Source organism: Urocitellus parryii, chromosome 7 (genome assembly GCF_045843805.1).
Source record: "Urocitellus parryii isolate mUroPar1 chromosome 7, mUroPar1.hap1, whole genome shotgun sequence".
NCBI classification, from domain to species: domain Eukaryota; kingdom Metazoa; phylum Chordata; class Mammalia; order Rodentia; family Sciuridae; genus Urocitellus; species Urocitellus parryii.
In genome coordinates this window covers 146,979,131-147,001,316 of record NC_135537.1, presented here as the reverse complement: position 1 = coordinate 147,001,316, position 22,186 = coordinate 146,979,131, and the positions used below count along the sequence as shown (strand labels likewise).

The window sequence follows — 22,186 nt, the reverse complement described above, 5'->3', positions numbered from 1 at the left end:
CAGAAAGGGTACTCTGGATAGTGCTTTCTTTTCATTTTTAAATATATACCATCACCATTTATCTAAACAGAATAATGCACAACACCTTGCATGAACAAAAGACAAAAACTTAAGGCCTCTGTTGGCAACTGACAGTAAAGGCAAAAATAATTGGAATTCAATTATTAAAAAATCCTTACTGATGTTAGATCTCCTGAGCACATAATACATATGCAAGAGTTATGCGCATGGTCATTAGGTCACGAAACCAGAAAGATCTAGATTGGGAGAAAAATCAGACTATGCAGAATAAGCAGTTTCATAAGTATGTGAGGCATTTATAACAATGAATACATAAATGAACAACAACAAAAAAACCCAACACAACACATATATGGCTTCTAAAACAAAGAAACAAAAAAAGACCGAACAACTACTTTTGTAAGCCTTCACTTAAATAATGTACCATATTATGCTCTAAGTATAGAGCAGATCAACAACATAAATTACTTGAATTCACTACATAACAAGGTGACAGTTAAGGAGGAAACTACCTGTGAACATAAGTAAAAGAAAATGTGCTAAAGGGCAAGGAAAAGAAAAAATAAGGATCTGGATGTTCCAATAAGAAGATTAAAAAGAACAGGTAGGGAATTCATTTTGATTTAAGGCCTGTGCTGAAAAGACATTCCATGTTTAATACTCACCTAAATCAATGATTTTCAAGGGTAACTGCCTCCTAAAAAGCATGCAACAATCAGCCATCTGGTAGGGTATGATACGTGTGTTTTCTTTATTCACAGCAATATCCCCACCCCAATCTCCTTTAAGAATTACATGTTATGAGACATTATTACTGGTGGAAGAAGGCTTGAAAATGCAGGTATGCTGTGTCAATTAATGAATGATTCCTGACAGTTCTAGAAAAAGGCCTCAATTCACTAAATCTCAAAATTTCACAAATATGATGATGAAAGAAGAAAAAAAAAGATCTCATGGGAGGATCATTGGGATATAAAAAGATTAAAAATGACTTCTAATGAATATGGAGTTTTAGGAAAATGGGTAGACAATAAAAAATATATAAAATGTCCTCAGTTTTCAGTCTCTGATAATGGAAATAAGGAAAAATAAAAAGGACCCTAGGATTAAGAAACTATCTAAATTAGTCAAATTTAATTGCCAATTTCTGATAGGATCACCTAACACAAAATCAGAGATGTCTGTTTTTGTAGGAAGTGCCAAGAAGTTTTATCAGAAAATAGCATTATTTTTAAAATTACTATTACTTTATTTTTTTTGTGGAAGTCATTGTCTTAGCTTAGAGATAAGCTATCCAACTACATCTGAGATTTTATTTAGCTTAATGTTCACAATCCTGGCTGCAAAATTAAAATAAGATGCATAAATTTTTTAAAATAGCAATGTCTAGATCCCACCTTGTAGTTTTGTTAAACTGTTCTTGGGCCCAAGTATTGATTTAATTGATTTATTTATGATGTATGCAGTGTTGGGGATTGAAGCCAGAGCATGTGCATGTAGATAAGTTTTCTACCACAGTTTCATTCCCAGCCCTTTTTATTTTTGAGAAAAGGTCTCACACTAAGTTGCCCTGGCTGCCTTGAAATTGTGTTCCTCTTGCCTCAGCCTCCCAAGAAGCTGGGATTCCAGGTGTGCACCACTGTATCTAGATAATAGTCTGGGTTTTTTTTTTTTTTGTGGGGTAGGGTACTGGAGAATGAATCCAGGGGTGCTTAAGCACTGAACCACATCCCCATCCTTATTTTGTATTTTATTTGGAGACAAGGTCTCACTGAGTTACTTAGGGCTTCACCATGGTGCTGAGGCTGGCTTTGAACCCACATCCTCCTGCCTCAGCCTCCCAAGCTGCTGGGATTACAGGCATGTGCCACCATGCTCAGTAATAATATTTCTTCTTCTTCTTCTTCTTTTTTTTAATATTACTAATGCCGGACTAATTACCTAGAGTTGAAAACATGAAGAAGTTAGGAGCCACCAGGTAATACTTCCTTAGCTGCATACCTCTGACCTCTATGAGAGGGGTTCTGTAAGAAACCAACACTAAAAGCAGCAGCAACTATCTAGAGGCCTGGATGATAGCTGTTATGGTTTAAACATGTTAAATGCTCATGTGTTAAAGGCTCAGTCAGTCACCAGTTGCAAGTGACTGAATCTTTAGAAGGTGGAACCTACTGGAAGTAAGTCAAGATAATTGGGGATGTGTCCTATAAGGGGATATTGGGACTTCGCTCCCTTTCTGTCTCTATTTTCCAACTGCTATGAGATAAGCAGCTTCCTCCACTACATTCTCCTGCCACCACACATTCCCCTTTACCAGAGGCCCAAAGCAATGGAGCCAAGCAATTGTGGACTGAAACCTCTGAAATTGTGAGCCAAAAAAATTCCTCCTTATAAGTTGATTACCTCATGTATTTTGAGTTTACAACAATGGAAGACTGAGTAACATAACACATTTCTCTGAAGTGATCACTGAGCTAACCTAAATGCCCTTCGCTAAACAACCACAAAATTTTAACAACGGCCATATTTTTATTATTTATTTATTTAGGTACCAGGGTTTGAATCTGGGGGCATTTAACCACTAAGACACATTCCCAGCCTTTTTTTTTTTTTGTATTTTATTTTGAGACAGGGTCTTGCTAAAGTTGCTCAGGACCTCTCCAAGTTGCCAAGGATGTCTATGAACTTGTGATCCTCTTGCCTCAGCCTCCCGAGCCAGGGACTTTACCACTGAGTTACATCCCTAGCCTTATTTATTTATTTATTTATTTATTTGCTGAGTTGTCTAGACCTTGCTGAGCTGCTGAGGCCGTCTTGAACGGCCGTCTTGAACTTGTGATCCTCAGGTCTCAGCCTCTGGCGTTACTGGGATTATACAATGCCCAGCTGGGGGTCTGAGTCATATTCTAATACAGAGCAACACTATTTTCCCTAGAGGGTAAAGAAAGACTTCAGTAATGTCACAAGTTTCTTGCCCTTCCTCAATTAGTTTAGGGGAGGGAAGGAACGCTCTTTCCAGGAATGAGTTTACTACTGAAGTCAAGAGAAAAAGGTGTCTTGAGATTTCCAGTAGCTATGGTTCAAACACCAAGCTCAAGTGGTTCATAGTGGTTACAGGTATTCTCCTTACTATGCTGAAGGTGGTCCAGGGACCAACAGCTTCTCCTGGGAATTAGAAATACAGATTCCCTGGGCTGGGAATATAGCTCGGTTGGTAGAGAAGTGCTTGCCTTGCATTCACAAGGCCCTAGGGTACAATCCCCAGCATCACAAACAACAACAACAACAACAAAGAAATGCAGGTTCCTGGGTCTTGCCTCAGACCAACTAAATCAGTAATCTTTCCTGTACAAGATTATCCAGAAGGTATACACACATACACTCCTCCCTAGTTTTGAGAAGTGCTGCTGTAAGTCAAGAATGTTTTCAAGAAATGTCCCTGTCCGTATAGATTAAGAAACTTTGAAGATTACTTTCCTTTTAAAATTAGATTACTTGCCCAACAACAATAAAAGCAGTTTTAAAGATGGCATAGTCCATTGCTGCCTTAGAAACTTATCTTCCACACAGTCAGTTTCAGGCCTGCTTTGTGACACTATTATAAAAAGAATCCTATTTCTCTGAATGAATATGAATTCAATCACACATAATCGAAAGCAAAATATAAGTACTTTTTTTCTTATTTTGATTTCTGGGATAAATTATGTACCAAAAGAAGCTCAAAAAATCCGTACTGTAAAAACTTTCTAGTGCTATGAACAAAGGATACCATTTTAAATCCCTCAAGTCAGGAAAAGTTAAAATTTAATTACCTAGCAATGACTACAAAATATTCATAGAAATCCAAATTGAAAAATCATCCTACTTCCCCACACCAAAAAGAATATCCCTTACCAAAAAAAAAAAAAAAAGGCAGATTAAAAAGAAAAGAAAGAAAGAGAAAATGGAAAACAGCCCATGTGAACTTTGGCTAGTACAAGTCAAGCAAGTTCTAATAGCTTTTCTACTTATAAGAATTCTAACACATAACTGAATATCCATGTAATATATAGAAGTAAACCTCATTGGTTTGGGGATTTGGGAAGAATTAATGCCAAGTCAAATGGAAATAATGTCTCTTTCTTTTTGTCCTGAAAGTGGATCAGGAAATAAAAAGTGTAGAATCCTCCATCCCTCAATGTCACTCTTAGTGTCAATGAGTCCACTATGCCATAAGCCACCAGAGAAAGTAGTAAGCAAAAGTTGTTAAGACATAAACTTGAGCAGGATGCAATATTCAACCTGTGGTTGATGTGTCAAAAAAAAAAAAATAGGAAGAGCTATTTTTAATTTTATAAGGGATTCTTGGGAGTCTCCATGAATATTTAAATATTCATTTGTTCATCTTCTGGTTCTATAAGGAGGCTAAACAGCAATGTGGAATATAGAGGAAACTATTCTGCTTATATAATCAGTCAAGCCCACTTATTAAAGAATATGAAAAGCAAATGCTATATTCACGAGGAAATAAAATAACAGTGATAATTTGTGTCAATATAAGCTGAAGTCTATTGCTTGGCCAGTGTACAGATTCTGGAAGTAGTGACTTTCCATTAGTAAAATGCACAACCCAGAGAAATATGACTATAACCCTATTTCCTCAGACTCTTCTAGTCAAAAAACAATGCCACCTGTACTGGCTGGCATAAACCCCAGATACAATATTGCTCATAAGTATAAGAGATGATGCTGAGATATGTAGCAGAGAATGAGGTGTTTTGTTTATGTATCTCTGAGAACATAAACTTTTCACAAGTATGGTATTTATCTTCCAGGATGTGGGGAAGCAAATCAATTTATTGGGCATCTTTATAGCCACGGGTTGACAAACATTTCATTTCAAGTGTTTAGCTAAAAGAAACACTCTAATTCTTTCACAGTTAAGTAACTTGTTTGCAGGAAACCATGTGATGAGACCAGTTATTTTCTTGGTCTTCTCTCTATAGAGTGAAGTTCACACTTAATATTTCTCATTCATCTTGTACAGCAACAAAAAAATAATTCTGGTTCCTATTAATGGCACATATTCACAGATACTCTAGACTTTGGAGCCTTTTAGAATCCTGGAAGCTAATTAAATTGGAAGTATAATAAGGAAGAAGAGGTGGGGAAGAAGGGGATAAATAACCAATCAAGCAGTTCTTCCCAACTGTAATTCAGGTAACTTTTATATAAAAATGGCTCATGGCTGCCGAAAAACTTTTCAGAATTGGACAAGGCATAAGCCAATAAAAAATTTAAAAGGTAGAGAGACTTGAAAACCTCAAAACAAGATGATCTTTATGAGGCCACTTTAATGCTATTCAGGTCAAAAGAAGTATTTACAGGGTCAATCCAGAGTTAAGAAGCAGGAACAATAATATACTCCAGAAAGGATATTAAGATTGCTGAATAACAAGATTCTATTTAGGGGCAAGATAATGGAATAATCCTGTAAACTTGCAGACATGCCTAGTACCAATGATGAACAGTATTGTAATTAACCTAAAGACAAATAATCCTGTCCTTTATCAAAGGACATTACTGCTCATTATGGAAAGGTCTAGTTCTAAAAAGCTGAGTAAAAATAAAAAGCTCTAGCATAATGAGAACTAAAAATAACCAAAGAATGGGAGAAGAGAGATACTTACCAGACTATCAAGTCCTCCTCCCAAGAGATCGACTGCTCCCATCTGCATGGAGGACACCTGTGGCACATTGACTGGGGGACCAAGGTCAAGATTTAAAAGATCCCCTAGAAGGTCTCCTTGAGAAGGAATAACCTGAGGCTGTTCCAGGTTAGTCGCAGTGGTGGTGCCAACAGGGCTGTCACCTGCGTCAGTGCTGCAGTTACATATATACAGAGAAAAGAGAAAAATCAGTTTCATATAGGACATAACAAGGCAGCAAGAGAATATCAGATTTATAACTATAAAACATTTTAAAATTCAATTACAGGGCTACAGATGTAGCTCAGTGGTAGAGGTCCTGGGTTTGTCACCCCCAGCACCAGAAAAAATAAAAATTCAATTAAAAAATTGAATTAATTTTTTTTCTTTAAAAAAATATATAAAAGCCTAAGTTGTTTTTTTTTTTTAAAGAGAGAGTGAGAGAGGTAGAGAGAGAGAGAGAGAGAGAGAGAGAGAATTCTAATATTTATTTTTTAGTTTTCGGCGGACACAACATCTTTGTTTGTATGTGGTGCTGAGGATCGAACCCGGGCCGCACACATGCCAGGCGAGCGCGCTACCGCTTGAGCCATATCCCCAGCCCCCTAGGTTAAGTTTTGACACACTTGAACATAGAAGCCAAAGGAGAATGAAAAATCAAAGTGCAGAGAATAAACAACAACTAAGTTAAAGAAAAAGACTATCGAAGCTCCTGATATTACTGGGGAATCTGGAAGGATGATAAAAATAATAAGATGCTAAGGAATTAAATTTTGTTTTGCCTGTGTTTGGTATTGGGAATTGAAATCAGGGCCTTGTGCATGCTAAACATGTACTCTACTACTAAGCTAAATGGATAGGCCCAAGACCCTCAGTTCTTAATTCCTTTAGTTGTTTCAAGTAAGCAAAATGAGCAGAGAAGTCCAACAGGCAGCTAATGACAAGGGACTGGCAGTGAGAGACAAAAAATTTGGGAAAAATTCATGTATATATCTTAGGTGAAATCACCAGAGTAAGGTGTGGTAATAAGAGCATGGGATCAAGAATTAGAAGACTAAGATCAAGTATTGACTCCACAATTGCAAGTTACACAATTTTGGACAGGTGACAACTTCAAAGTTTCCTCATGGATAAAATTATAACAATATCATCCAAACACAGGGCTTTATTTTAGAGCAAGGATCAAATAAAAATATTATGTAAGTGGTACAGTCTTGTATCAGTAGTAGATATGGTTGGTAGGTAATTTCCCTAAGGGAATACAAAGATCGACATGGAAAAAAGAGTGTTCAGACTGAGCCTTTTGATACAATCAAAATTAATGGTCACAGAAGAGAATGAAATAAACTGAAGATTAAAGAGAAAAATGATCTAAGAAAGATAATTAGAAGGAAATAAGTATCAAGGAAGCCACAGTGAGAAAGGGCCAAATAAAAGAAAGCAGTCAAAGGGGGAAGTACTTTCATATACACCTGGCAAGAAATATATGAAATCTTCATAAGTACTTTCATATACACCTGGCAAGAAATATATGAAATCTTCATAGATTATTCTCTACACATGAAATTATGTCATCTATGATCTATGCCACTTAGGAAAGTAACAAAATAGATGATTTATTTGTAATTCAAAGAAGATGGTAGAATTGGTAGTTATGCATATTTTTTTTCACTGTAATGGAAGTAGGAGTAATATGACAAGAAAAAGTGAGTTAGAGGACAGAAGTAAATGATCCTATAGATTCATAATAAATATTAAAGAACATGATAAATCATTAGTATACATTCTTATTAAAGAGAAAATACAAGAAAATTAATAGTGTTTCCCATTGTGAACTTAAATTGCACCAGAGCAATATTTTTAAAAAGTGAGGATTTTTCTAAGTTAGATAAGTTATTTACCACCTCACCTCCATAGAGCAGCCGGTATAATATGTGAGCATATTAAGAGAACATGTCTCCTTCTCCCAAGTTACTTTAGAAGATAGTGAAATAAGCATTTTTAAACCTTTTATAAGAGGTAGAAAAGCTTTTAAGTGCAGCTTTATTTCATATCAAAGTGTATACATATTAACATTATACTTCAGAAGAGAGCTAAGTAATGTGTCACTTGCAGCAAAGCATTATCCTCATTTGTATGAAAAGGTATTTTTCCTATATTTGTATATCCTTTAAAAACAAAAAGCAAGAATGATTATTAATCAGATAATGATATTATGTATGAATTTATGTTTCTTTTAGATAGTTTACAAAATAATTCTTTCCTTGTGTTCAGAAAGAGTTGTTTCTGTTTGTTGATTTGCTTCATTTCCTCCTCCTATTTATGGGTCAAAAGTTATGAGGAGAAGGCTAGATTAAATGGCATATAAATACAGTTACATAGGCAAGTTAAAATAGAAAATCCACATCTATATAAAAACTTGAAGCACAGGCCAGGAGAAATATTAGGATAGAATACTAAAGATACTAAAAATACACAGTCATATTTAGAGAATATTGCACATGCTTGCTTGCCTACAAGAAGAAATACCCTAATCTGTTCTAAGGACTAATCTTCATGAATCCACACATCTCCTTTGGGTTAAAATCATAGCACTACCCTAAAACCAAAGACTCAATTCAACTAACAGCAAAGACTATAAAGTTATATGTTTTTTTTTAATTATCACTTTCTTGAGTGTTGCCACTTTCTTTTTTTCTGTGCCAACAGTCTGGTAAGACAGAGGTCAAAATGCTGACTTACATTAATTTGTAAATAAATAAATTCTATGCTTTTGGTGACTCATGAACTACTTAAATAGAAACACACATTAAACAATGGTATAACATGTTCATTAATGGAAACTCAGTTATTCTAACTACTCTGGGAGCAAAATTATCTTTTTGTGTGTGTGTGAATTGAACCTGGAGCTTTACACATAGGCAAGCACTCTTGCACTGAACTACATCCTCAGTCCTTTTGGGAGCAAATTCTACTTAGTTTTAAGATTTATTATGATTGATAAAGAAATTAGATTCTGAAGTTTCTAAAATCTCATTATAAAGACTAAAAAGTATTTCCCCTCCTTAATTAAAATTTTAAGGTAGCTACAAAACAGGAGCTCCATGTTACCTGAAAGCCTATTCATAACAATTTCCTGATGATCAACTTAATATGGCAAAAAAGGGGCACAACTAACTAAAAAAACTATGTCCAATTAAAACTATATAAAATTTGGGCTGTTTATATAAGATAATTCTGTAAATACTAGTTTATAGTAGGTTTACAGTATAAGAGAAGCAGTATCTACAACTTTATCAATCAGCCTCAACCAAAGCTACAGTAAGAGATAGATAGCTAATGTATGAAGAGGCTTTTTGCTAAGTTTTCAACTCTGGGAATATTTCTAGCCTCATCTTACTGAAGACTCAGGCAACTTTCAGACTTCATCAATTTAGAAGGACTTCTCCACCATAATCTTCTAAATATTATTATACACCTAGATTGGAATACAGAGGGACTTCCTAGGGCAGAATAGTAGCAGGTTTGAAAAATGCATAGCAAGTTCTTATCTAGGCTATAAAAGCAAGAGGAAGAGCCGTCTGTCTAAATAGACACTTCTCACTCATATTTGGTTCACCTACTTACCTTCCATGATGAATTGGCAAGTGCTTGCGATGGATCCCATGACTCCCTTCCACAAAAGCATTGGGAGGCTTATGGTACACAGAGGCCAAAGAACCAATGTGGCAGATTAGTTCATCCAGCAGAGTTGGCTCAATAAGGTCCGTTTCCTCAGAGATCAGTGGCTTCTCAGACAAGACTACTTCTTTGGCTGTCACAGGATCAGTTGAGAGAAGGCGCCAATAAATATAGCCCCGATCTCGAAGGTCAGGATTATCAGAATCCTAATTAAAAGGCAAGTACAAAAAGGTTTATATGGAACTGTTCATATAGAAACCCAAACTGCTGGATTATCAAGGCAATGCTGTAGTGATTTATGCAAACTAGCTACTAAGGAGGTGTTCCACTGAGACTCAGTATAATTTTTACACAGTCATAATCCTATAATTTCTAATGTTTCAAGAAATTTAAATATAATTTGAAATGGGTTAATCCTAAAGTTCGAATCTGAAGGGAAACTGGGAAGAAGAAAACAAAGTTTAATCTGGTAAAACTGAACTGGTTGAGATGTCCTTGAGACAATAACTTTTAGGTATTTTCTAAAAAACCACTATAAATACTAGCAGGACTATTCATAACACACAACTTACATATATTTCACCCAAATATTCTTTCTTCACTTAAATATGTATAAAATTCTCCTTTGCAGACATTGGCTAAGTAATAGAAATGAAATACCACACATAGTACCTGACTTTAAGGAACTCACAGAAAAACTATTAATATAGTGTGAAAGGTACTATTATCAAAATAATCAAAACAACATTAAAGATAGCATGTAGTATTAAGGGCTTTCAAAAGGGATGGCACTTGAATTTAATGGTTTTTCATTGTTATAACAGTTTTAAAATAATTTTATATTTATGCTCATGGCTAAAAAATTTACCAACTCCATACTACAATTTAGAATTGTATAATATAAAAAAGAAACCTCCCCCAATTATCCAAACCTCTCCCTCAATTTCCTATTCCCCAGATAGCCTTAATTAGTAATAATGCTATATATTTTTCCAGACAGCTCACCCACACACATTTATTTTATAATAACCATTTCATATTTTATAAGGTTCTGTAAGTTGCTCTCTGTATTGACACATAGAAGTACAGTTTCCTACTGTATATATATCTATGCATCATTTTGACTAATTCCCTATTGATGGACATTTAAATTATTGTCCCTTTCTCCTCTGCCTTCTTACTTTATTTGCACTGTTATGATCACTACAAAGTAGCAATAAATATCCAGGTATCTACCTCTTAGGGTATGTCCATATAGCAGCAATATGAAATTGTTCAAATGGCATATTATTAAAAACAATAATAAATCCGTTTCATTTCTGCATTTAAAACCCACACATATAAATTTCTTTAAAAAAAGTCAATATGAGGGATTCCACATGAGTTCTAAGTGAGCAGATAAATTGATTCATGATTTAGCTACTTAAGGACACTTGTCAATATGAACAACCACTCTGATGGGTGTTTTCCCCTCCTCCATCACATAGAGGATTTTTGGTTACTATTAAAATCTGAATTTGAAAAGATTCTTGGGTTGTAGGCTCATATACATTATCTCATTTGACTTTAGCACTTTTCTCAGCCCCAGCAGTTTTTCCATGAAGTTCCTTGAGTTTTCCTAGTACAAACAGACTACAGCATTTTTACTTTTTCAAACCATGATGAGGCTAAACAGATCGGCAGGCTTTTTTTAATGTTTTTTTTTCAATGTTGTCTAGAATTTATTCATTACATTTTTTTTTAAATTGTCTACAGCTCTTGGGTCATGACTTCCATCATCACCTTCTTGATTTGGTAGAAAAGTGGTGCAGAGTGTCTGTCTTCCATATTTGATTGCTACAGTTTTTTTTTCTTAATAAATCACACACAGAACAAAGCAAATAACTATCAGTAGTCTTCACATCAACATGAACTTCAATTCTTTTATGCCATGTTTTGAAAATGAAAGACATCTGTCACAGTATGATCCATGCCATGAAAGTAAGGCACTTTTTACCCTGAACACCCTTAGTAATTAGTACTTAGTAATCAATAAATGGGCCAAGGAACTGAACAGACACTTCTCAGAATATACATTCGATCAACAAATATATGAAAAAATGTTCAACATCTCTAGTAATCAGAGAAATGCAAATCAAAACTACTCTAAGATTTCATCTCACTCCAGCCAGAATGGCAGTTATTAAGAATACAAACACAATAAGTGTTGGAGAGGATGTGGGGAAAAAGGCACACTCATATATTGCTGGTGGGATTGCAAACTGGTGCAGCCAATATGGAAAGCAATATGGAGAATCCTTGGAAAACTGAGAATGGAACCTCCATTTTTTTTTTTTAAAGAGAGAGAGAGAGAGAGAATTTTAATATTTATTTTTTAGTTTTCGGTGGACACAACATCTTTGTTTGTATGTGGTGCTGAGGATCGAACCCGGGCCACACGCGTGCCAGGCGAGCTTGCTACAGCTTGCGCCACATCCCCAGCCCTGGAACCACTATTTGACCCAGCTATCCCACTCTTCGGTCTATACCCAAAGAACATAAAAACAGCATACTACGGGGACATAGTCACATCGATGTTTATAGCAACACAATTCACAATAGCTAAACTGTGGAGCCAACCTAGATGCCCTTCAGTAGATGAATGGATAAAGAAAATGTGATATATATATATCACACACACAATAGAATATTATTCAGCATTAAAAGAGAATAAAATCATGTCATTTGCAGGTAAATGGATTGGGTTAGAGAATATAATGCTAAGTGAAATTAGCCAATCCCCAAAAACCAAATGCCAAATGTTTTCTCTGATTTAAAGATGCTGATTTATAATGTGGTTGGAGGGGGCATGGAGGATTAGATGAACTCTAGATAGGGCAAAGGGGAAAAGGAGAGGGAGAGGAAGGGAGGGGGCATGGGGATAGAAAACATGGTGGAATGAGATGGACATCATTACACTAAGTACATGCATAAAGACATGAATGATGCGACTCTACTTTGGGTACAAGCAGAGATATGAAAAATTATGCTCTATATGTGTAATATGGATCGTAATGCATTCTGCTGTCATATAGAATTTTTAAAAATGAAGAAAAAAACGCACACAGAACAAAGCAAATAACTATCAGTAGTCTTCACATCAACATGAACTTCAATTCTTTCATGCCATTTTTTGAAAATGTAAAGATATTAAAGTCACAGTATGATCCATGCCATGAAAGTCAGGCACTTTTTACCCTGAACATCTTTAGTAATTAGCTGAAATTTTCTAAATGCAATTTCATCCTGAAGATGAACAAGGTTTCATTCAAACACATGACTCTTTAGGCCAGGAAATGCAACTTTGGTTCTTGAGTCTTTGTGATTAGTGTTTTCAAAGTATTTCTTATACTGAACATAGCAAACAGGTGCTTTCATATCACAACAATCTATCTTAGAAAATGATAAATCACTTCTTGGTTCCTGTTTGCTGCCTTGCGTAAGGCACTTGTTCTTGACCAACTTTCATGGTGCTGTACGGAATCTCAAAAAGATCCTTGGTGGTTTTGACTACACAGTTTCAAATTATTTTTCTCAGTTGTATATGGTTTAATTTGTACTCAGAATGAGTGTTAAAAAAAAAAAACAAAGAATATTGTGATACAGAAAATTAATAAAGCATTAAAATGGCAAATTTTATCTCAAGAAAATCTATCACATTCATAAGTTGCATTATTCTAACAGAAATGTTTATCATATGTAAAGGAAAAAAGTATATATAGGTCATATCAAAATTTCTCTAGTATTTGAAATGCCAGGGTTAAAGAATAGGAAATTAATTAATTAATTTTATTATATTTTAATTTTTTTAGGAATAATTTGCTCCTGAGGAAGTATTTATAAATAATAACCTGAAACTTCCTCACTTAGACCTCTATGTGGAAAGAAAATTTGAACATTATATGAAAAGAGTGAATTTACTCAATCATATCCTGAAAGAGTAAAGTGGCAGAAATAGAATCTTACCACCCAATTCAAATTAACACAATTCAGTGGACTACACTGTGCTTAAGTTACTACTCACCAGCTATAAATATTAGGTTATTATTTTATAAACTTGAGAAAAAGAAAAAACTTTCAGTGGAAAAGGCTTTCATAAATATACTTAATTACTCTTATGACAATTCCTCAGATATCATTAATTAACTGGACAGAAAAGGCAAGCCTAGAGAAAGTGCTTTTATGTATAATCAAACATAAAATGATCATACATAAATATCTTAAAATTAATAAAAGGCACTTATGCATACTGACTTATATGCAATAGTACTTCAGGCAGAAATTATGTATTCTCAAAATAATTCTTAATCTTCAGACTAGAGGGGCAGGATAGCATAGTAGATAAGGACATGGACCCTCGAGATATACCAACTGGGCTTAGGTCTCTCAGTGTTTCAGTTTTGACATCTACAAAACAGGAACAATAACAGCACTAGCTGTTATTAGTATTAAGTAAGTTAATATGTAAAGTGCTTTAAAAGAATGCCTGAAACATTGTAAGCACTATACAAGTGGCTGTTACTAACATTTTATACTAATCCTTATAAAGACTAAAATCAGGAATAGTTTGTTTACACCCTGCCCTGTCCCAGGAAAGCACTTTAACAAACCTTACAAAAATGAATCTAAGGCTAAAGACTACAAGTTAAAACTAGAGGCAGAAAAATGCACACTACAATAACCTGAATACTTTCCATATTCTCTAAGGTACTGAATAACCAATGTGACGGGAAAAAAAGAAAAAAAAAAACTTGATCACTCAGGTAAGGCATTTTGAGGAGTAGTCAATTACATATCAATGCACCAGAAAATCTAAAACTTGTCAGAAATTTGATGGGGTATCATAAGGAAGAAAATATAATGAAATAAACAACAACTCTGATAGGATAGTTTCTCGTGATAATCATTACTGGTTGATAGTGCCACTGTGATTCAATAAAAGCAATGCTGTTAGTGTTAAAATATAACAAGTCCAGATACCCAGTTTTCTATTAATCCGGCTTGATTCACAGATGAATTTCACACTATCTGTAAGAACAGAAGGATCTTGAATCCTTCTCACTTAAATTTTTATAAATACCGATACATAATGACATTTAGTTTGAACTTGACAAGAAACCAAAACACAGCTCTTCCAGGCTGCCTGCTAAATACAAACACATAGGCTTTAACAGACAATGAAGATGGAGAGTGAGTTGAGAATTTATGAAAACAGAGGCAACAACCAAGACACTTTCTTGATTATTTACAGGTGAGCAGAGAAGGAGCAAGGTCAAAATTCCTTTTGGAAATTGTTTTGGCAGAATGTGAATTGCTCCAATTCTGTCATTCTACATAAGGACTTGAAGGTTTAAAATAGAGTGCACAAAAAAAGATAGAAAAAAAGAAATTGTTTTGAATTCATCTTAAGAAATACAAATAACCTCAGAGTTATTAATCAAGGATCTAGACACAGAAGTCTACAATGTTCAGTTTGAACCAGATAAGATTTCAAAGTGCTCTTTACAAATAAATTTTTAAAATGTATAAAATTAGTAATAGGAAAAATGACAGCTGAGAACTAAGCAAAGCCGTATACAGGACTTTAAGTTTTAATAATATATACCATTTGTAAAGAGAAGGAGAAAAAATGGTAAATTAAAAATCTGAATTGATTCCATGTGCATACATCTTAATTCTGACAGCCAATCTGTTCTCAAATTCAATTAAGAAAATCACTAAATCATGATGGACTGAAAATCATTATACTAGTTACACTAGAAAAAGTAATTATTTTTATTTTCATTGATCCAAAATGGTCACCTGGTCTTTAAGATCAGTGGCCACATTTCTGAAATTATAATCCATCTGAACTTCTTTTCTTCAACAAAAATGTCATATAATTCCAAAGAGGGCCAAAAATATCTAAAAATGCAAGGAAGCAGCAGAAGCACTTTAAAATTATTTCCAAGAGAAAGGCAACCCATATGTGAGACTTTACCGAGGTATATGCCTTGTCTGCACAGTATTTTTTTTTTTTTTGAGAGAGAGAATTTTTTAATATTTATTTTTTAGTTTTCGGTGGACACTACATCTTTATTTTTATAAAGTGCCCCGCACATGCCAGGCAAGCGCGCTACCGCTTGAGCCACATCCCCAGCCCATCTGCACAGTATTTTATTTGAAAACCAAAGTCACAAAGGAGAGGGTACCATCAGACTTGATATTGTTTCTACATAAATATATCCACCATTAACCTACAGAATCTAAGTTCAATTTTCATAAATTATCATGAAAACTACAGCCAGTCAACTTATTTAAAAGCTATACCAACCAGCGTGGAACATATTAAGAGAAACTGTTTTAATAATAATAATTTAGTAAAATGTAAATAAATACCATACTTTTTGAAAACTTCCCTTATTTTACCTTCTTGGGAAGAGTTTCATAATTTCCTACACTTTAAAATAAGACAAAACAACCCCTCCCATTTTTCAGATTTCTTACCTGTGTTGCCAAACTCAAGACCTGTTGGACTAACTCCTGTGTTTCTGATGGCTTCTTGAGAAAAAGCTTCACTATGGCAGTAAGCAGAGTGAGCTGCACCTAAACAAACAAAATTAGATAAAGTGAATGGCACTATATTATTCCCTGGCACCATCTCTAAAGTGATGTTTCTCCAACTATGAATTACTTATGGAGTCTGTTTGATTTTTGGTTAAGAGAAAAAAGTTAAAACTCAATCAGTATCAATAACGGCAATCAAAGTTATTCTTCTGAAATACAAGGGTATTTAATTGAAAACTCACTAGGATCCTATCCTAAAATTGCATTTTTGGCATAAAAAATGGCTTATTTCTGGGCCAGGTTATCTCCTATATTTTTCAAAGTACATGCTAACAGGCTAGCAGCATAAACTGGTTCCTGACCAAGTCTTACCTCATTTCTTTCTACCCAAAGCTAAAAGTTTGAAGGATGATGAAACTATCTGTCAGATAGGGCAAGAGTCAAGACTGTGCAATTCTATCAGATCTCAGTCAATTAGAAGTGGACTGCTGGGCTAGGGTAGCTCAGTAGTAGAGTGCTTACCTAACATGCATGAGGTCTTGGATTCAATCTCTGACACCACAAAAAAAAAAAAAAAAAAAAAAAAAGTGGACTGTTGAACCACAAAGCTACTGGCTTGTATGTGTTCCCTGTATTAAGCCTGTTACTATAGTGGGCCAGATGCCTAAATCCCAGTGTCTGGGGAGGCTGGGGCAGGAGGATCTAAAGTTCGAAGCCAGCCTCAGCAACTTAGCAAGGCCAGAGGCAATTTAGTAAAATCCTGTCTCAAAATAAAGAAATGTAACTCAATAATAAAGCTATAATAAAATAAATAACATTACTATAATGGATTACACACATGAACTTCTATTTGCTATGAGTACAAATGCCAGGGAGAAAGAACTTACTAATCTGTCTACTTCTCTAGGCCTAAGCCTCAATTTTTTGTAGGGAAGAGAGACAGAAGATGGGAAGGAGACTAATCCATAAGAGAATCTTTTCAAACTTTACCACAGTCCCACATGAAAATCCCTGCTGTAATGAACCAAGGCCACTACTAACAGGAATGTGTACTCACCCTTATGTGAAATAAAATAAAAAGCTGATTACTGTCAAGTACAGTTCTGGACTAGCAATAGCAGCAGCACTAACAACCTGAATCTTGTACGAAATGCAAACAGTAAAGCACATCTCAGACCTACTGAGTCAGACTCTGGGGGTGAGGCCCAGCAACCTATATTTAAAAAACACAGGTGTTTCTATTGCTCACTTGGTTTGAAAACCATGGGTCTGAGTTATGTTAGTTTATTACACTAGAAATCAGTACAACTGGAAAAGGATCATCCCTTTGGGGATAAAAATGAACATACTATATATATATATAAACACACACACACACAGAGAGGGAGAGAAGGGGGAGAGGGAGGGAGAGAGAGAGAGAGACAGCGCGAGCGAAAGAGAGAGAAACTGCTTATCTTTTACTTTCTCTGATCTTTCCAAAGAGATCTAGGACACAGGACAGCTGAGGACTTACTTGGGTACTTTCATCATGAAAACCCTCCAGAAAGCTCTCTAGTAACTCATCTGCATTGTCAATTCTTTCAGCATACTCTCCCACAATCCATATCATAGCTGCTCGAGCATCTGGCTCATCCAGTGAGTCTAAGTTTTCACAGAGAGTGGCAATGATACTTTCATACCTAATACAACAAAATGGACTATGGTTACCAAGGACAAAACTCAGAACTGCATTTAATAGTGAAGGATAAAGGCAAAACCATGGAAGAAGGACCCTAAACCAAACCACTGAATTATAAAAATTTTTATTTGAAAGAACATAAGAACTTTAAGTCAAATGATCATAAATGCCTTAAATTTCCTATTATGCTTTTCTTTGTTGCAGGGAGTGGGGGGATACTGGGGATTGAACTTAGGGGGACACGATCACTGAGCCACATCCCCAGTCCTATTTTGTATTTATTTAGAGACAGGATCTCACTGAGTTGCTTAGCGCCTCGCCATTGCTGAGGCTGGCTTTGAACTCTTGATCCTCCTGTCTCAGCCTCCCGAGCCGCTGGGATTACAGGCGTGCACCACCGCGCCTGGCTCCTATTGTTTTAATAACTAGACCTTAATAAAAACTTATCAGATATTCTTTTCAGAAAGAAAAATTAACATGTGGTGTAAGGCAATAGTACTATCTTGTGTTTCTAACAATCTTTTTTACTACTAGATCAGAAAATTTTCCTCTATACTATTATTGCCTTCATGGTAGAAAGGAATAAAAACCCCACTTTATTTTGTTTTTCTCTCCAAAACACACACACACACACACACACACACACACTAATGACTTGGTTTTCCAAAGAAACAAGTAATTCAAATACTTATATTTCGTTTTAGAGGTCTAAGGAACCTATATTTATCATGCTGAATCCATCTCCTTCACTAATATAATTTTAAACATCAAGATAACACCATATAATAAATTACATTTGGACAACTGAATAATACACTTGTCAGCCCTACTTCTACCGATCAAACGATGCTCTGGACTATTTTCTTAGAAGTAAACTACTATTATAATCACTTATTAAGACAAATCAGACACACTTCTCTATCAATCATTAAGATATACAACCCCCACTCTTACTCTAAAAAGTTTAAAAATCTGACCCTCCTTTTTTTCTGGGAGAATGGCAAAAATCTATGATGTACTTTCCAAAATTTTCTAAAGCTAAGAAAATTATAATACACACACACACACATACACACACTGCTTAATAAGCCATTCCCATGTCAAAACTATTTCCACTAATTCTTAAGCATATCACTAGGCAGAAGCTTATGTACAGGTATGCCTATGGTTGTAAGGCAAAATGAGATTTAGGATGCTCAAAGAGCTGCTCTTATTTCATTCATATTTTTTAGTTGCTATCTTTTAGAATCAATCCCAAATGAGAATTTTTGTCCATAAACCAAGACCCCTCAATCTGCAATTTGTGAAGCGAAAACAGATTTTGCTTATCTGTATGAGAGCAGCTATGACATTTCAGAAAAGGTCTGAAACTGGTAATTTACTATTATATGCTCTATAATTTCCCATGAAGTAGCAGGTACCATGTAAGGCGAAGAGTATAGCTGTTACCTTCCTCGCTTTTATGGTTGGGTGACCATAAGTTTTTATCACTCAAACTGAGACATTTCTGAGGAAAAAGAACACAATCATAATTGTGGCTGGGTAAAGGGCATAAACTAAGGGCATGCCCAAACAACATACAGTTTTCCTACTTAGTGATTCTGATATGCTAACTTTAATCTATGCCAAAAACACTGTGTGTTAAGGTAGTGCATCATTTCTTCTAAAACATAGTAAAGCAGAGTGAAACTCAGGTTTCAGTCCCTGTACTAACCACTTTTTATATTTACAATTTTTAATAAAGTATCCTAGTGTGGTAAGTTACATTAAAAAGAGAATTTTCCTGTGTTGCTGGGTGAGGGGCAACACTCCACACCCAGGCCACTTTGGGGTACACCAGGTTTTTCGGGCTAGCCAACTTCCCAGTGCCTTAAACATTTCCTAAATGATTTAAGGAAGAAGGTTAGAAGAATTTGGACATACTTGTTGGGATATTTGCGGAAGATGTCCCTGATGACAACAATCGCCTCTTGAACCACATAGTTTACTTTGGTCTGGATTAGATCAAGCAATGTGCTTACGCAGCGCTCAGCAGATTGCTAGAAAAAAGAACATAAAAAATGAGAAGACAGATGATCTATCTAATAATACTATATCAACATAACAAGATTTGAAACATACAGATGCATTGATTAATGATCAGGCACTTAATTTCAGCAAACTACTGCGGAGACTGAATTATAAAACGTTTATCTACATCAGAAGTTCTAGATACACACCAAATTTTATTTATTTATTTATTTTTAAATTGGTACCAGGGATTAAACCCAGAGGTGCTTAACCACTGAGCCATATCCCCAGCCCTTTTAAAATTTTATTAGAGACAGGGTCTCACTGAGTTGCTTAGAGTCTCGCTAAATTGCTGAGGCCAGGTTTGAACTCGCAATCCTCCTGTCTCAGCCTCCTGAGCTGCTGGGATTACAGGCATGCATTACTGTGCCTGGCTAAGTGATAGGTTTAAAGAAAACAGTGTCAGGGCTGGGGATATAGCTCAGTTGGTAGAATGCTTGCCTTGCATGCATAAGGCCCTGGGTTCAATCCCCAGCACCATTAAAAAAGAAAGAATGAAAGAAAGAAAGAAAACAATTTCAACACATATCCTAAAAATTAAAGACCAATCTATCAAACGTTACAAACGTTTTATGGATCACCCACAATGTGATTCCTAATGAGACACCAAAGGAAGTATACAGCATCACCTAAGAAGTGTTCTGGTCAAAAACCCTTAACATGTCTAGGCACACACCTGTAATCCCAGGAAATCAGGAGGCTAAAACAGAAGTACCACAGGTTTGAGGCCATCCTCAGCAACTCAGTGAGGCCCTAGGCATCTTAGCAAGACCCTTCTCAAAATAAAAAATATAAAGGATTGGGGATGTAGCTCAGTGGTAAAGCCCCTGGGTTCAATCCCCAAATCCCCAGTATCCCAAAAAGAAACAAACAAAAAAACTCAATATGAATTTTACCAAGCCTCTAGATTTAAATATTTTAAGGGGATAGAGAAATGAGATCGAAAAAAATCACTAATATATAACAAACCAAATTCAGCCTCTGGGAAATTCTGTGAGCCTTCAATAAGTAATAATTCCTCAAAAGGGACACCAAAATAAGTAAATAAAAGACTTAAAAGACATATTAACCCAATGTAAGGTGTGGACCTTGCTTAGATTTTGATTTGAACAAGCCAAATGTAAAAGACAGTCTGATGCTAATTAGGGGAAATTAAACATGAGCTGGTCATTCAATAAGATTAAGAATTATTTTTAGTTTTCGGGAATGTCAATTTTATTGTGACAATATTTTTTGCTTGTATTTGAGATACTGGGACTTGAACCCAGGAGTGCTCTTCCATTTAGTCACATCCTCAGACCTTTATATTTTTGAGATGGAATCTCCCTAAATTTGCTCAGGCTGACTTCGAATTTATGATCCTCTTGCCCCAGCCTCCAAAGTAGCTGGGATTACAGTCATGTGCCACGGCACCCAGCATAACAATATTTTTTAAAAGAACCTCATCTTGCTAGACATGGTAGTACACAACTATAATCCCAGCAGGCTGGGAAGCTGAGGCAGAAAGATTACAAGTTGCCAGTCTAGGCAACTTAGACTTCAGTTCAAAATAAAATGGACTAGGGATATACCTGTTCGGTAAAGTGCCCCAGGGATTTAATCCTCAATAACAAAAAAAAAAGAGCCTTCATTCTAGTTGGATGATATCTGCTGCATTAAAATAAAATAGTACCTCTCTCACCCTTGAACGGGGAGGGACATCAAGGAGATAAGAGAAACAGAATATTTCCTTAATAAAATCTTCTAAAAGTCCTATAATAATTTAAACTACCCCAAGCAAAAATGTAATAAAAATGCTAGGTAGCACACCTGTAATCCCAGCAATTCAGGAAGCTGAGGCAGGAATACAGCAAGTTTGAGCACAAAGTTGGTAACTCAGGGAGACCCTTTCTCAAAATTAAAAAAAAAAAAAAGACGACTGTTATTTCCTGTGGTGGCACACACTTGTAATCCCAGCATCTTGGGAGGCTAGCCTCAACAACTTAGCAAGGCTCTAAACAATTTAGTGAGACCCTATCTCTAAATTAAATATAAAAAGGGCTGAGGATGTGGCTCAGTGGTTAAGCATGCCTGAGTTCAATCCTTACTATCAAAATATAAAAATAATAAAATGAATAAAGAAAAATTCATGTTGAGTTTTTTTTTTTTTAATTTCTTTCTGGGGTACTGGGGATTTGGGGATTAAATCCAGGGGCTTTACAACTGAGCTACATCCCTAACACTTTTTATTTTTTATTTTGAGAAAGAGTCTTGCTAAGCTGCAGAGTATTCAGCAGCAAAGCACCCCTGATTTCAGTCCCTAGTACTGAAAAGAAAAAGAAACAAACCTTTAATCTACTAACTATGTTCTTTCTTATTTTGATAAACTTTAAAAATATATTTCAAAGAGGGACTGGGTTACAGCATTTGCCTAGCACACATGAGGCACTGGGTTCGATTCTCAGTATATCACATAAAAATAAAT

General features: G+C 35.4%; 1 protein-coding gene across 2 annotated transcripts in view; it reads right to left on the bottom strand.

Annotated features, from left to right (window-relative positions):
- Positions 1-22,186, bottom strand: part of Ap2b1 (adaptor related protein complex 2 subunit beta 1) — a 115,000-nt gene that overhangs the window by 53,073 nt on the left and 39,741 nt on the right. For both annotated transcript variants that reach the window (XM_077800392.1, XM_077800393.1), the window contains exons 10-14: positions 19,576-19,691; positions 17,488-17,653; positions 15,915-16,013; positions 9,336-9,595; positions 5,691-5,883 (exon numbers count right to left, since the gene is read on the bottom strand). In XM_077800392.1, coding sequence (XP_077656518.1) covers positions 5,691-5,883; positions 9,336-9,595; positions 15,915-16,013; positions 17,488-17,653; positions 19,576-19,691 — 834 coding nt within the window. The remainder of the gene's footprint in view (positions 1-5,690; positions 5,884-9,335; positions 9,596-15,914; positions 16,014-17,487; positions 17,654-19,575; positions 19,692-22,186) is intronic.